We start from the raw sequence: 15,209 nt of genomic DNA on the forward strand, positions 1-15,209 counted from the left end.
GTCCCAAGCCAGTTCTTAACCATCGCGCCACTCGGTCGGCCCTCTTAAGTCACTTTTGGCAACTTATATTTTCTTAGAAAACTACCCACTTGATAGTACTTTCACAATTTGTAACACAAAGCTGCAACTGTATTATGTTATAATTTTTAATCTTCTGCATTCATGATCCTTTTTTCTTTCCTAATGTTATTGATATTTTTTCTTCATCTAGCTTGTTAAAGGTTTCTTATACCTTATACTTAAAAAAAAATCAGCTTCTAACGTTAAAACTATTGTTCTTTCTATTTAAATAATTTAATTCCTTTCTTCTGCTTTAGTTTATTTCCCTTTTCAATTTCTAATCACTTGAGCTGTATGTTCAGTTCATTTACTTTCAATCTTTTTTCTTCTACCATAAATATTTAAAGGTACAAATTTAGCTCTGTGGACTACTTTCCCCCAAGATTATACTATGTATGTTCTCATTGTCAATACCTCTGATTTTCTTCCCTTTTCTATTTCCAAACTCAATTATCCACCAAAAAGAGTACTTCACAATAATGCAGGTAACAAAACAAAAATTACCACCATTAATGAATGAAAACATACAGAAACAAATTTCTATGGAGAATATTTCTTTTACAAAAGTAACTCATGATTTAAACAGGAATCCAATATTTCTCTAATAACTCTTATGGCTATTTTAAATAATTTTATAGGTAACTCCCCTATCAAACTAAGAGATGATAATTTTGGGATTAACTAATTTGACCTCAAGTGGATCAAAGTAATGGCAGTAACAAAACCAGCCTGTTCTCTGGTTTTGGTACCTAGAAAAACATGTTTCTAATTGTAGAGTTCTATATGTATACATAGGATGGCATAGCAATTATCTTTTTCAAGAATTCCATTAAAGTCTTACTAATGGACAGGCAAAGCAATCCAAAACTATGGGTAATTAAATGCTGATTTTTTAAAAAATGAGGGTTCTTTTTAAAATATAGCAAATCTAAGATAATTTAAAATAAAAGTTATAGTCTCATATCATATACCTGTTGGTAGCTAGAGAAAGTAAATCTGAGGGAGAAAGAAAATTTTGGATTAAAAATGTACCAGGGGTGTATAAAATGTACCAAGTCAACACAATAATTTTGTGTACAGGCATTGTTTCCTAGTTTTTATTTTTAAATCAGTTCCTAAATATCTCCGAGATCTTCCCTTCTAAAGACATTTAAAATTCCTGTTAACTGTTTATTTCCTTCCCCTACTGTAAATCCATAAGTTACCTGCTTTACTGTCAACACACATCATCAGCTACTTTCTACAAAGTCCTGAGGAATTAAATGGCTAGTCTTACATCATACTTGCTCTTTTCCATTGGCCTATAAAGATGATCTAATCTCTTATCTTTACAAAGAAAATACTCTCTCCTGATTTTGTACTCGTCTCCAGCTATGCTACTTTTCTTTATTTTCTTTTAGAGCCAGGTATTTTACAAAAGAAGATAGGGAAACTGCCTATGAAAAAATGCTCAACGTCAAACTGAAACGAGACATCATTACTGATCAACTAGAATGATAAACAGGAAAGAATCCAAATATCCACCAATAAGTAGGTGGTTAAACAAATTGTGAGATATTCATTCATACAATGGAATACCACTCAGGAAGAAGTTACAAACTACTGATACATGGACGAATTTGAAAAACATTATGCTGGGCCGGCTGTGTGGCACGTTGGTTAAGAGTTGGCTTGGGACGCCAGCTCTGAGCAGCAGGGCCCCGGTTCAAATCCCACATGAGGGCCAGTGATGCTGCGCCCTCTACAGCTAAGATTCAACAACAGTTCAACCTGGAGCTGGGCTGCCATGAGTGTAGGCTGCAGTGGGCTGCCATAAGCTACCGTGTGTGGCCGGCAGGCAGCATGAGCTTTTGTAAGCCACCGTGAGTGGCCCTCCAATGACCAGCGACCGATCTGCCTCACCCGGGAAGAGCGCAATGATAACACCAACAAGGGCCAGTGAAGCAATGTCCTCCACAACTAGACTGAAGAACAAAAGGACAGCAACTTGTCTGTTCGCCTTCCCAGATTCCCCAAAAATATCTTTAAAAAAAAAAAAAAGAATGAAAGTTTTAAAAAAAGAAAAACATTATGCTGAACAAAAGAAGTTAGAGACTATATGTATTCCATTTATATGAGATGTCCAGAAAAGACAAATCTGTAAAAACAGAAAACAAATCAGTGGGTGCCTAGGGTCTGGGGGAGTGGGAAGGAGGTGGTCATTGTCTGTAAAGGGTCATGAGGGAGCTTTATGGAGGCATGGATGCTTCTGTAACTTGATTGTGGCAGATTACACAGGTGTATACATGTGTCAAAATATATTGAGTTATACAATAAAACACACCTATTTTGTGTAAGTAAATTGTATCGCAATAAAGTTGGTTATCAAAAAAAAAAAACGCCCCTAACCTCAAAACTATGATATTCTCTACATGTATATCCTTTACACTTACTTACTTTTACCCTAATGAAATCATGCTACTCATACTGTTTTACAACAATTTTATAACTATCTGTTTGATACAAATTAAAATATTTTATTTTTCTATGTCACTAAACATCCTTTTCAATTTTAAGACAGAAATATAACCATTCTAGTTCTCATTGGTATATACCTCAATATCTCAAAATTGGCTTGCATTTTTACTGGATAAGCAAAAGTTTATTAAATGAAACCCAGTTCTCAACCTTTTCTTGATAAAATTCCTTTAATAACCAAAAAACCTGTTTTGCATTTATTAATAAATATCCTATTGTCAAAGATTTAATCTGGATCTCAAAATCTGAAGTTTTCATAGGCTTTATTATTATATATTTCATGTTTAACTGATATTTTAAGTTATGAAAACAAAGGGACACTTCCTACTGGCTTAATAAATTCTTTCACTAAATTCATTGAGCTGTTTTGTTTTTTTACTTACTCAAATTAAATTTCCACTCAAAAATAATACAGCTGAAGCACAGGTAATTTCTTCTTCTAAACACTGAACATTAAAATACCTGGAATTATGAATGCTAAAAAGCAAAACATTAGGCAATGAGCACATGAACACCCTACGTAGTCTTTGCCTGTCATAAAACCTCATTTGGTCTCAATATTCACAAATATAAAACAGAAAGGTGAATTAGGTGATTGCTAAGGTTTTTCCAGCTGTAACATAAAGGCAAGGAGTGCATTTAACCTTCAGAATTGTGTTATCAGATTTAACACTCTTTGATGAGCTCTGAGTATGTACTTTTCTTAACTGTTATGTACTGTAAGTCAGGGCTATCACACAGTTGTGCATGCATACTCCAAGGTAAGTCATTCGCACGCAGCACCACCATATGTGGTGGCCGATGAGGTTCATCATCTTGCACTCATTTTAAGACCAGTCTCGGCCCAAGGTCACTGTCACCCACATATCCCACCATTACTAAGCAATACAATGCTCAAGTATTACTGAAGAGCTTTTAACAATGTGAAAGCAAGCTTTCTGAATATCTCCTTGATATGGTACTTTCAAAATTGTGAACCATGTAAATATGTTAATTATCCTAAAACTAATATTCAAAACTGATTTTTAAAGTCCTTTTCAACCATTTCTGTCTCTCCCAAAGCTTTTACTCTTCAAACCACCTCTAGCTCTTTGCCTCTCTCAATCCTAAAACCCTTTATTTAAGCTACGCTGCTGGTTTTATCCTCTCTGTTGTCTGTCATGTTCTTCGAATGGAGCAATTTTCTCTCTTGCTTATCTCACTTTCTTTTTCATCCACTGTTCTATTCAACAAAACAAAGGCCCAGTAGCTAGCTGAACAAACCTTCCTCCTAAAAATAGGGAAGAGAATTACAGTGATTTATAATGTATCCCTCGCAACCCTATACAACAGAAGTCACACTATATTTGTAAATAAATAAGATCAAACTAATGTCTGTTAGTCCAATCTCTGCAAGGAAAGTAATTACCAGAAAAACCATTTAAACTATGATAAGTAAAACTACAGGGACAATTTTTAATGACAAATTTTGCATATTTAATTTTAATAATAATGATGAGCATTATGAATAGGTTTCAACTGGCTCTTTTAAACTCTGGTACATGGAAGATTTCCTTCCTAGGAAGAGGTCCTTAGGTCACTTTCCTATCGTGGGCAATCCTAGACTTTTCTCAGCCACTCTTACACATAGGATCTTTGCCCATAGTTGGAATGTAAATGAAGAAAATAGACTCTGTACTAGTCTGAAAAGTGCCTCTTAACCCATTTTATAGGTCTGTAGCTCTGGAGGTCCTTCCCTTCCCCCTAGCCCATTTTCTGTCTTGCATCTGGGTTCAATGAAATAGATTTACCTGATGGGTTCCCAGAATTATTAGTTTATATAACATCAAAATAAAATCCTATAATAATGACAGAATGTCCATCCCCCCAAAATAGGAGATGGCTTATTTACATCCCTTTAAAACTTCTAATTTAAAAGATGTTTGCAGAATACATTAAACACTGAACATCAACAAGCAGCAGAAACTGAACTTAAAATGTCAGAATGTTAACAAGAGGAACTCTTGCTGCAGATTAAAATTTAAGTATTTTGGACCTTCTACAGTTTTTATAGAGGAAAAACTTCAAAATACAGTCACGCACCATGTAATGACGACAATACCTTTGGAGAAATGCATCATTAGGCGATTTTATCATGTAAATATCATAGAGTACACTTACACAAATAGAGATGGTACAAGCCTATTACACACCTAGGCTATATGGTGTAGCCTACTGCTCCTAAACTACACTGTACTGTACTGAACACTGCAGGCAATTGTAACACAATGGTATACTTTCTTAGGACTAGCGGTGCAGGTTTGTTTACACCAGCATCACCACAAACACATGAGTAATGCATTGTGTTAGGACAGCTACATCACTAGGCGATAGAAATTTTCAGCTTCATTATAATCTTATTAGAGTACCACAGTCGTATATGTGGGTCTGTCGTTGGCTGAAACGTCCTTAGCAGCGCATGACTATACCTACAAGTAACAAATCTTAGAAATTATATATTTATGATATCTGATTATCAGATATAATTTTATCTCAACAGTACTAGTTTATCTCAGTTTATAATATATAATGCTTAATATAAAACTATACCAAAAACATTTTTTAAAACTTTCCCCTTTAGTAATTTAGACAAATTTTTCTCTTACCATGCAAATATACAATTTTATATACAAAACTAACTCTCTTTTTTCATGAAACAGAGTTCTGACTCTAAAATAAGTATATATTTTTTCAGTATAAAATGTATGTGGCAAGTTTTTCCTAATACAATAAATTATTATGTGATCAGTAGCAATCAATTCAAACAAGCCTTATATTCACACCAGTATTTTTCAATAATACTGCCTTAGTATTGCTAACAATTACCTTGCATATGTCAATGAGATCTTTAGAATACATACCTCTTGTGCAAGATCTTGTGCATTGGAGATAAGAGGAAAGGGAGGACTGGCTTTGTTCATGTGTACTGTGACAGCGTTGTGTATCTTAAACGCATTCTGGAAATCTTTATTTTGTACAAGTTGTAAAAGCAGTGAAATATCCTCCTGGCTCTGAGAATCTACCAAAGTATGTTGGATATGTTTAAGTGAAGAAAACAAGTCTTCCACTTCTAGTAGGAGAAGGAAAAGGTACCCAAAATTAATTTTCTGTCTTAATTCAACATTTAAGATAAAATTTCTTGACTAATAGCAATTTACATTTTCAAAAAAACCCCCAAAACTTGCATATATTTTTGACTTTCAAATCACTGTCATTTCACTGATTTTTAAGAAAAACTCTTTAAAAATTATACAATAGGGTAACATTTTCAAATGTTTTAATTATAAAACTAATACTATGAAAATACAGACATGAATAAAGAAATTTAAAATACCAACCGTCTTATCACCTAGAAGCAACTTTATTTTAAACATCTTACAGCATTTCCTTTTTTCATTTAACAGTACTTTTTAATTATTTTCCCAAATCACCAGTCTTTAAAAAAATTACATAAAATGGCTCCATGATATTCTATTACATGGCTAAACAATAACTTATAACCATTACACTAAAGTTGAGCATTCAGGTTGCTTTGAACTGTTTGCTACTATAAGTAATAATAAACATTTCAGTACGTAATGATCATTTCGGTATAAAAATCTGTCTGAGATTCTGATGCTGTCTTAAAATAATTCCTATAAATAGAATTTTAAAATCAGATTCTGACATTTAACAAGTCAAAAGGCTTTCCAGGGAGGTTTCACTAATTTACATCCCATTAGCAATATTTTCACCAATATTTAACATTACCAATTATTGGAAATGGTTTTCTAATTTTTCCATTTGTCTGTTAGCCATATTTGTGGTAGCTTTTATTGTAGAAGTTTTAAACTTATGGGTTAAGAATGATACACCTTTTCCTGCATGATTTCTTTCACTGTTTCCTTGCTTATAAACTCTTTCCCCTAAGTCATTAAATATTGACCTACATTTCTTTGACCTTCTCATGGCTTCTATTTCATAATAAACTTCAATCCATCTGGAATTTATTTTGATATAGATTTGAAGGAAAATTTTAACTTCATTTCTTTTCTTCTGAGTGATTAACCAATTATTCTAACACCATTTGTTGAATAACCTTTCTTTTCTACTGACCTACAATACCACCTATATCAGGGTCTGTTTCTAGTTCGTTTGCCTATCAGAACCACAATGTCTTTTTATTGTAGCATTATAGTCTTTGCTCATATTGATATAAGTACTTGCTCATTTACTTTTCAAAAATGTCTCGACTATTGAAAATAAGTTACAGAATAACTTTTTCAAGATATCTCCTCCCACTTTCTCTTTCATATTCTTCCAAAAAGAAAAATTCTAATGAGATTTTGACTAAAATCAAACTTGTAAATGGGAAAACTTAATAGTGGATACTATCTGTCTTGTACCAAGTCATATGGAAAAAACCCTCTCAGTTTAAGTTTTTTTATTAGTTTTCTTCACATAAGGTCTTCAAAAAGCTATTGATTCTTGTACATGTATCTTGTATCCCACTACTTAACAGTAGCTAATTTTTTTTATAGATTGAATAGTTCTTCAGTTGTTTGAGGGTCCTTATCTTTTACCCCCCAAATCAAAACAGCTTTAGTCTTCCTTATAAAAATACATATATGTTCTTTAGTAAACTATAGCAAAAAAACCTGAAAAAAATTAGAAAGTAAAACTATCATTAGAATGACCTAAGAAGCTGTGACCCAGAGCTAAATAAAACTTAATAGCTAGAATTTAACCATAAGCTAGTATCTACAACAGTAGATAGAATATAGATAAGGGAAATTGGGAGATATTGATCAAAGTATACAAATTGTCAGTTTTATGGGAATAAGTTCTGAGAATCAAATGTTTAGCATGGTGACTATAGTCAATTATACTGCATTGTATACTTGAAATTTGCTAAGAGTAGATCTTAAGGCTTTCTAACCAAACAAATGTTAAAAAGTAACTATGTGAGGCGATGGACGTGGTAATTAACTTTATTGTGGCAAATATCTCATAATGTATATGTCAAATTGTCACACTCTACACTTTGTCTATTATACTTCAATAAAGCTGGAAAAGGGAGAAAGAATATGGAATGTCAGATTCTATCAAATTCAAAGAGGTTACCAAAGAATTACTTAAGTGTGTAAAGAATTCCCTGAGAGTATAAAGAATTCAATAGACTTAAAGTATCTTTAGAGCAAAATTGGAAAACATTTAAATAGCTTAAAAGAAAAAAGCATCACAAAATCAACAAAACAGTTAAAGGTAATTGGCTACAATCTTATGGATACTATATAGACTTCCATGAATGGGCAATGAGATTCCTGTGTAAATTTTTAGAAATTCTTTAAAGGGGCTCAGCCTCGTTGTCAGGGCAATGAGAAAAATCAGGAGCTTCGGCTCTCACCACTGACTGAAATCAATAAGCAACTTTAGTCAGCCTAGAAAGTACCCATCTACCTATTGTGTCTCTTTAACCCCAGGGAGATTTAACATTTTAAAGGCAAAGGAACTTCTACATAATCTCTACTGTGTACCAAAACTGCCCACTAGGACACTAAAATAATGACATTATAAAAAAAATGATCTGTAGTTATTATACCTTTCAGCTATTAATTTTTTTTTTTTAAATTTTTTTTTTTAGCTGAGCCATCCTGCTACCTGTTGGCAGCTCAGCAGCTGCTCAGCTCGGGCTGGGACTCGAACTGCTGTTGCTCAGAGTGTCACTGGCCCTCATATATGGGATCCGAACCAGGGCCCTCTGGCGTCCCAAGCCAGTTCTTAACCACCGTGCCACTCGGCCAGCCCAGAGCTCAAACTCTTGAGCGAGCTCTTAACCAACTGAGCCACTCGGCCGGCCCACCTTTCAGCTATTAACTACTGGTGTTATTTTGTTATACTACATAGCCTTTCAGACTTTAAAAAAATAAAAATGCTCACCTAACCATATAAATCACATTGTAAATGTTGTTTTGCAATCTGATATTTTTCAATTTCTTAAGAATAAATTCATAGGATAAAATTACTGATCAGATAATAAAAACATTTCAAACTTTGATACATATTGCCAAATTGCTCTTCAGATTTGTACTCATAGTCCCTACTAGCAATGAACTTGAGTGCCTGTTTCTACAAACACCGACCAAATTAAGGATTATAAATCTTTTCATTGATGGTGTTCTGGTTAGAATTTCTTTGCCTATATGAGGTTGAATATATTTTCACAGTGTTAACAGTTATTTGTATTTCCTGTCATCTATTTTCTGCTTATCTTTTGCCCATTTTTCTATTGGAGTTTTCTCTTTTTTTCCTTTCTGAATGGAATTACATTGATTTTATATATATGTAAATAAATATCCCTGCAGTCTTAGGCAGAACATACTGAATATAATTTTATCTTTTCTTGCTATATAAGGGCAGTGGTTTTTAATCAAGGATATTTATGAGAATTACTAATGAAATTTAGAGAGATGCTTGTCCTGAATTCTACCTTAAACACAATCAGAATCTCCTGTGTCATATATATATATATATATATATATATATATATATATATATATGATAATAATATACCCTTCTGGTTAAGAACCACTGACTCAAATGCTTTATTAACATCAGTTTGGGCCGGCCAGGTGAAGCAGATGGTTAGAGCGCAAGCTCTGAGCAACAGGGTTGCCAGTTCGATTCCCACATGGGCCAGTGAGCTGTGCCTGAGAGCGTGTGCTCTTAACAACAAGGTTGAGGGTTCAACTCCTGCATGAGATGGTGGGCTGCACCCCCCGCAACTAGATTGAAAGTGGCAACTGGACTTGGAGCTGAGCTTACACCCTCTACAAATGAGACTGAAGGACAAAAACTTGACTGGGAGCTGATGGGTCCTGGAAAAACACAATGTTCCCCTGCCCCAATTCCCCAATAAAATCTTTAAAAAAAACCAAAACACATCAGTAATACTTTAAGAGATGATATACTTGGAATTAAGGTACTCAAAACTATTTTCTTCTATATTAAATAACGTTGATTGCTGTATTGCGTTTTTGTGTTTGCTTTAAGTTATTCTATTTGACAACCGTTTTCTTTTGTTGCCCTCTTCTTGCTTGTTATAACCACAGCACATAATTTTCATATTTAGAATATTTTAAATATAAATAAGATGCTGTAGTCATAAGCCAGCAAGAAAAACTAGGGAAAGTGGGGTAGGGTAATCTAAACTGGAAATGGCTTAATGAGAAATATAACTTGAGATCAATGACCTTAATTCAGGAGATCAGTTAACAGGTGAGACATTGTTCAGACAGGAAACGGTAAGTTTTGTGGTTAGTCCAAAAGGAATGATAGCTTAAAGTTCTAAGAAATAAGTAGGCTTCTCATGTTGGCAGAAACTGCGGTAAGGAATACAGGTTGCAGAGAAAAGATGAAATCTGGTGACCTTGTTTATATTGTGTTCATACTGAAGAATTCTAAAGCCATACAGACCATCTAGGACAGTTTACAATCCAGAAGAAAAAATCTCAGGGTCAAACTGGAAATGACTTTCTCTCAGGAGGTCAGGGACCAAGATAAGATCTCCAGGAATAGGAAGGCAGTAAAGCAGAAAGAATACTACAACCCAATCCCAAAGAGGCTGATGACCCAGTACATAATAATGGGTTCCTAGAAAACATAAGGACCATGCCAATGCTAGAAATATCAACAAATTTAACCGAGCTTACGGTTCAAGTTGTTTAGGTTAGCATCAAGACCAATTTAAACTTAATTATCATCCCCTTTAGACCTTTATTTACCTCTATTAATTCCTAGTCACGTTTTTGTTGTTTAATTAGTGAAAACTTTTCACTGAAATTATCTTTTTTTAGATGTTGTCTCCACTTATGTCAATCGATTTTGCCAGACTAAATTGAAATCACTTGCACTTAAGCTGTTTTACAATTAAATATCACCATTATTGAAAAACTACAGATGTGTATTTGTCCCAAGTCACATTAGTCATTGCCATTACTGAATACTAAGATATAGAACAATATCACATTATATGCATATACCTTATTTTATGTAATCCCCACATAAATCCTGAAAACTTTTCCCAATAAAAATAAAAACAAAATAACACCAAAACCTGAGACATACATAACTCAGGCCAAATCTTTACACATGGAGAAAATGATGTCATAGACAAAAATGGCACCTGGATGAAGAATCGATTTCTTCAACTTCTAAGATAGTGATTTTTCTGCCACACCAAGAAAATAATAAAAAACATAAATTTTTTTTGAGGGGGTGGGGGGACAGGTTCTAGGGCTCGATTATGATGTGTCGTTTTTGTTTTGGGAAAGCTGTCCTGAGATTTCTTTTCACCCAATATAGCAGCATGTGATGTGCACCGACTAGTATTTAGAGGAGCTCACACCTTCTAGTTATGTTACCATGTATCTGTAGGAAGAATTTCCCCTAGTTAACTATTTTTGTGTATGTTTACACATATAATACACGCGTTTTAATTCGTTCATACACTTTTTATAATATTGTTGCATTTTATAATACTTTGGCTATTTTAACCAAGTGTCTTATGCTTTAAATATTTTCTCAGAATATTTTATTTCATCTCTAACATTAAAATAGTATGCTAGGTAGTCCACTGGGAAAAGTTCAGCAAAAGAAACCAAAACTGCAATTTCTGTGAATGGAGAGGCTGTGTATCTTTTTGAGACATGTTGTAAAGCATCTTTGATAATGTTGCGCTAGCCTGGTAGCCAAGCAGTATAGCAAAATTGATAACTGTGATTTGCATGGACAGTTTTCAGATAAATTCCCTATCCGCTTTCATGACCAATTTAGCTGGGAAAGTTCCCAGACAGCATTCTTAGGCTGGAAAGCTGCCCAAATTTCTCTCATCCCTCAAGTTCAAATGTTTCCATCAAAAATGTTTAATGAATAAGCAGAACCAGATTAAGTTACCAGACACTCAGAAGAGTTTAAAACTTCATTAAATATACATAGCATGACAATATATGGACTAAACCATGTGCCGCTAAAACAAATAAGTATTTAAGAGAAAATATGAAATACCAATGATACAAACCCTCTGATGAAATTGGCATGTATTTACAAGTAAGTTTATCAATTTAAAGGACATTAAAAATGATATTCTTTCTGTCCAATAACAGTTTTAAGAGCACACAGAGAGCAACAAATACCTACAACATTAGTCTTAAAATACTCATTATGATAAATGAGTTCACTCTCTTTACTCAGTTCTTTATTAGAAAATTCTGAATTCTGACAAAGGGTCTTTTCTTTGATATTAAGTATGATGTCATGATAAAAAAATAATTGTTGGCAACATCAACTCAGGGATTGTCATTTTGACATTCTCATTTATATTTTAGTTTCATATAAAAACTTAATTTCAAAGGTTATAATATTTAGTTGCAGATTAAAAAAAAAACACTTTTGTTCCTATATGGTACACCTTTAAAAGCACTTTAGAAATACCTATTATTTAAGAAGATAACTTTCTACACATTTAAAGTCTCACTGTCTGATGCAGCAATTAGGTTGTATCTGCTACTTAAAACAAAAAGCCACCTACATTCTTCAATATTCTGTGTAATTCCAGAGGGAATTTAAAAAATCTAATCAGATGTAACCAAATCAGTCCTGCCTGACAAATACGTACCCTATTCTGTAATAATAAAGAAGATAAGACAGACAACAAAGAGAGGACAGAATACAGAGAGAACAGGCTTCCCTTCCACAGAAATGAGAGGCTCCTTTCCCACTCCCATACACAGAGGCACAAGAGACACAAGGAGAAAGAACCACAGGGACAGTGAAAACGAGAGGTAAATGAAGAATCACAGGGCTAGCGAGAAAGAACGACACAAGTGCCGAGTGGGAGTGGACCAGAAGGGAGTGCTGAGGTAGACTGGTACCTAGAGCAAGGCAGAACGGAGGGAGGGCAGAAATGGAGATACTCTCTGCAGAGAGGAAGGCAAAATCAGGCACAGCAAATCTGGCTTCGGTGATAAATTCTAGTCTGTAACAACCTTCCTTCTAGGAAGTTCTTTATATTTACTTTATATTCCTTGTCCTACGTTTTGACCTATTTCCTCTAATGTGATGTCCAGTCAAAACTGTTTTAAGTTCCCATCATCTTCTTTAACATTTCATGCAACACTGAAATGGTGATTATTTACATTAAAAGAGAGGACGTATTACCTAAAAGTCAGGAAAATCACTTATATTTGATTTGGGGATACAACTTAACAGATAAATACAAACATACACTGGAGTCCATAAATCTACCCTGAACTCTATCCTCTCCCTTTGGCCTCTTCTGGTTGCCTTAAACGACGTAAAAGAATAAAGGCTAAAATAGGCAACAGAAAGCAACTACCAAGAGCTGCTCTATCTGAGAATTCCATCTTCAAATACCCAAGACTCTGGGCAGCCACCTGGGAGAATTTTTTGGCTGTAAGGGTAAACACTAAAATTACCCAAGGAAGCTGAGGAATCTCCACGTCTGGAAATCTTTCAAAGCAATGGAGATAACCATCCACCCTGGATTAGCTTTGCTTAGGTTTACTCATTGCTATCATTTACCCCACATGAAAACAGAGACTGTCTAGAGAGCTACTCAGCTTTAAGATTCTTCCATGTCATTGTTTCAATAATACAAGTTCTCTTAACCTATCCTCAGAAATTTCTAGATTTTAACCAACTGTATGACTTTTTTTTGAAGATTTTTAAGATTTCTTCTTTTTTCCCTAAACTTTACAGTCAAAATGAATACTGAGATGAGGATTTATCTCAATATTCAATTTATTATTGAGTATGAGGAAATTATATCAGGTTCCAGTATATCTATCTGCTGAATCACAATTAGAACTTTCATTCAGGAAACCTTTGCTTAAATAGGGATTGTCTTTTCTTTATTTCTTTTAAAATTTAAGAACATAAAATTTAGATCTCTGAACTTTGCTTTTCAGAAGACTAGGTAAAAATGAATTTATTAAAAACAATCAGAAGCTCATGAAAGATCCTGAACAATAATTACCCATTAACAAATTGGGTTACAAATTAAAAAGAAATACTAGACAAGTATATAAGCAAAGACAGTTGAGAGAGACAGCAGAGCAAGAACCTTACCCCTAAATATGAGAAGACAATGGAAAACTGTCACTGAAATACAAAAGCTTTGTGCTTTTTCTCTGCATGAAATTGAAAGAGGTCTGGAGAGAAGAAAAAAAAAAAAAAAGCTCCAAATTTGAAGTTAGAATACCTGGGTTCTAGTTTATGACTTGACCATTTATTAGTTGTATTATATGTCACTGGACAACCCACTTCAAGTATCTAAGCCTTTTTATAAAATAAGTGGGTTTAACTATAATAATATTTCTCAAACCTTTGTTGGCGATCCATTAAAAATATATTTTATTTCTCAACCAAGTATTATATGCACACCTATTTAAAATAAAAGATTTATGAATATTTATGTGCAATACAACATACTTTAATATTTTCTATTTTATTCTTGTTCTTAAAAAATTACTGGTTGATAGGATGGCTAAAATTAAAAGATTTATAATAACAAGTAAAAGCAAGGATGTAGAGAAACTGGAACCCTTACATATTGTTGGTGAGAATGTAAAACTACAGATACTGTGGAAGATACAGCAGTTCATCAATAAGTTAAAACACAGAATTACCATAGGACCCAGCAATTCCACTCCTGAGTATATAATCCAAAAGAATTAAAAACAGGTGTTCAAACAAAAACTTGTACATTAATTTTATAACAGTACCATTCACAATAGAGGATGGAAACAACCCAAATGTTCCATCAACAGATAAATGGATAGATGAAATGCGGTATATATCCATACAATGGACAATTATCCAGACATAAAAAGTAACAAAGTAGTGCTTCATGCTACAACATGAACCTTAAAAACATTATGCTATGTGAAAAAAAGCCAGTCACAAAAGGCCACATACTGTATGATTCAGTTATGTGAATGATCTGAATACACAAATCCACAGACAGAGGTAGATTAGGGTTATGGGGAGGGGAGAATAGTAAATGATTGCTAATGGGTATAGTTTCTCTTTTTGGAGTAATGAAAACACTCTAGAATTATACAGTGGTGATGGTTGCATAATTTTGTGACATACTAAAAACTCACGAACTGTACACTTTAAAAGAGTGAATTTTATGATATGTGAATTATATTGGGTTGTTGGAAAAGTCATGACGCATTTTTGCAATGAAAAACAGAAAAAATACGTCGTGACTTTTCCAGCAACCCAATATTTTAATAAAACTCTTATTTTTAAAAATAGAATTTAAAAATCACTGTTTAAGATCCACAAATTAATTTCATGCACTAGAAAATTAGATGAGCTCTCTGGTGGCTTCTGGTTCTTAGAAAAGTTAGATTTTAGTCAAACCTACATTGTGCCAAATGCTTATAAAACATTTTTCCCCTTGGTCCTCCAAAAAATCCTGAAACTGAGGCTCAGAAAAGTAACTTGTCGGAGATCAATAGCAATTAAGTGAAGATATAAAGTATTTAAACTCTACATCTGATTCCAGATACTCTGCACTTTTCAAT

At 33.7% G+C, this 15,209-nt stretch overlaps 1 protein-coding gene across 7 annotated transcripts in view; it reads right to left on the reverse strand.

The window, feature by feature from the left end:
• Positions 1–15,209, reverse strand: part of PALS1 (protein associated with LIN7 1, MAGUK p55 family member) — a 73,246-nt gene that overhangs the window by 28,158 nt on the left and 29,879 nt on the right. For all 7 annotated transcript variants that reach the window (XM_019641303.1, XM_019641308.1, XM_019641307.1 and 4 more), the window contains one exon: positions 5,478–5,686. In XM_019641303.1, the coding sequence (XP_019496848.1) occupies positions 5,478–5,686 (209 nt within the window). The remainder of the gene's footprint in view (positions 1–5,477; positions 5,687–15,209) is intronic.

This window comes from Hipposideros armiger, unplaced genomic scaffold (assembly GCF_001890085.2).
Source record: "Hipposideros armiger isolate ML-2016 unplaced genomic scaffold, ASM189008v1 scaffold_59, whole genome shotgun sequence".
Classification (NCBI taxonomy): domain Eukaryota; kingdom Metazoa; phylum Chordata; class Mammalia; order Chiroptera; family Hipposideridae; genus Hipposideros; species Hipposideros armiger.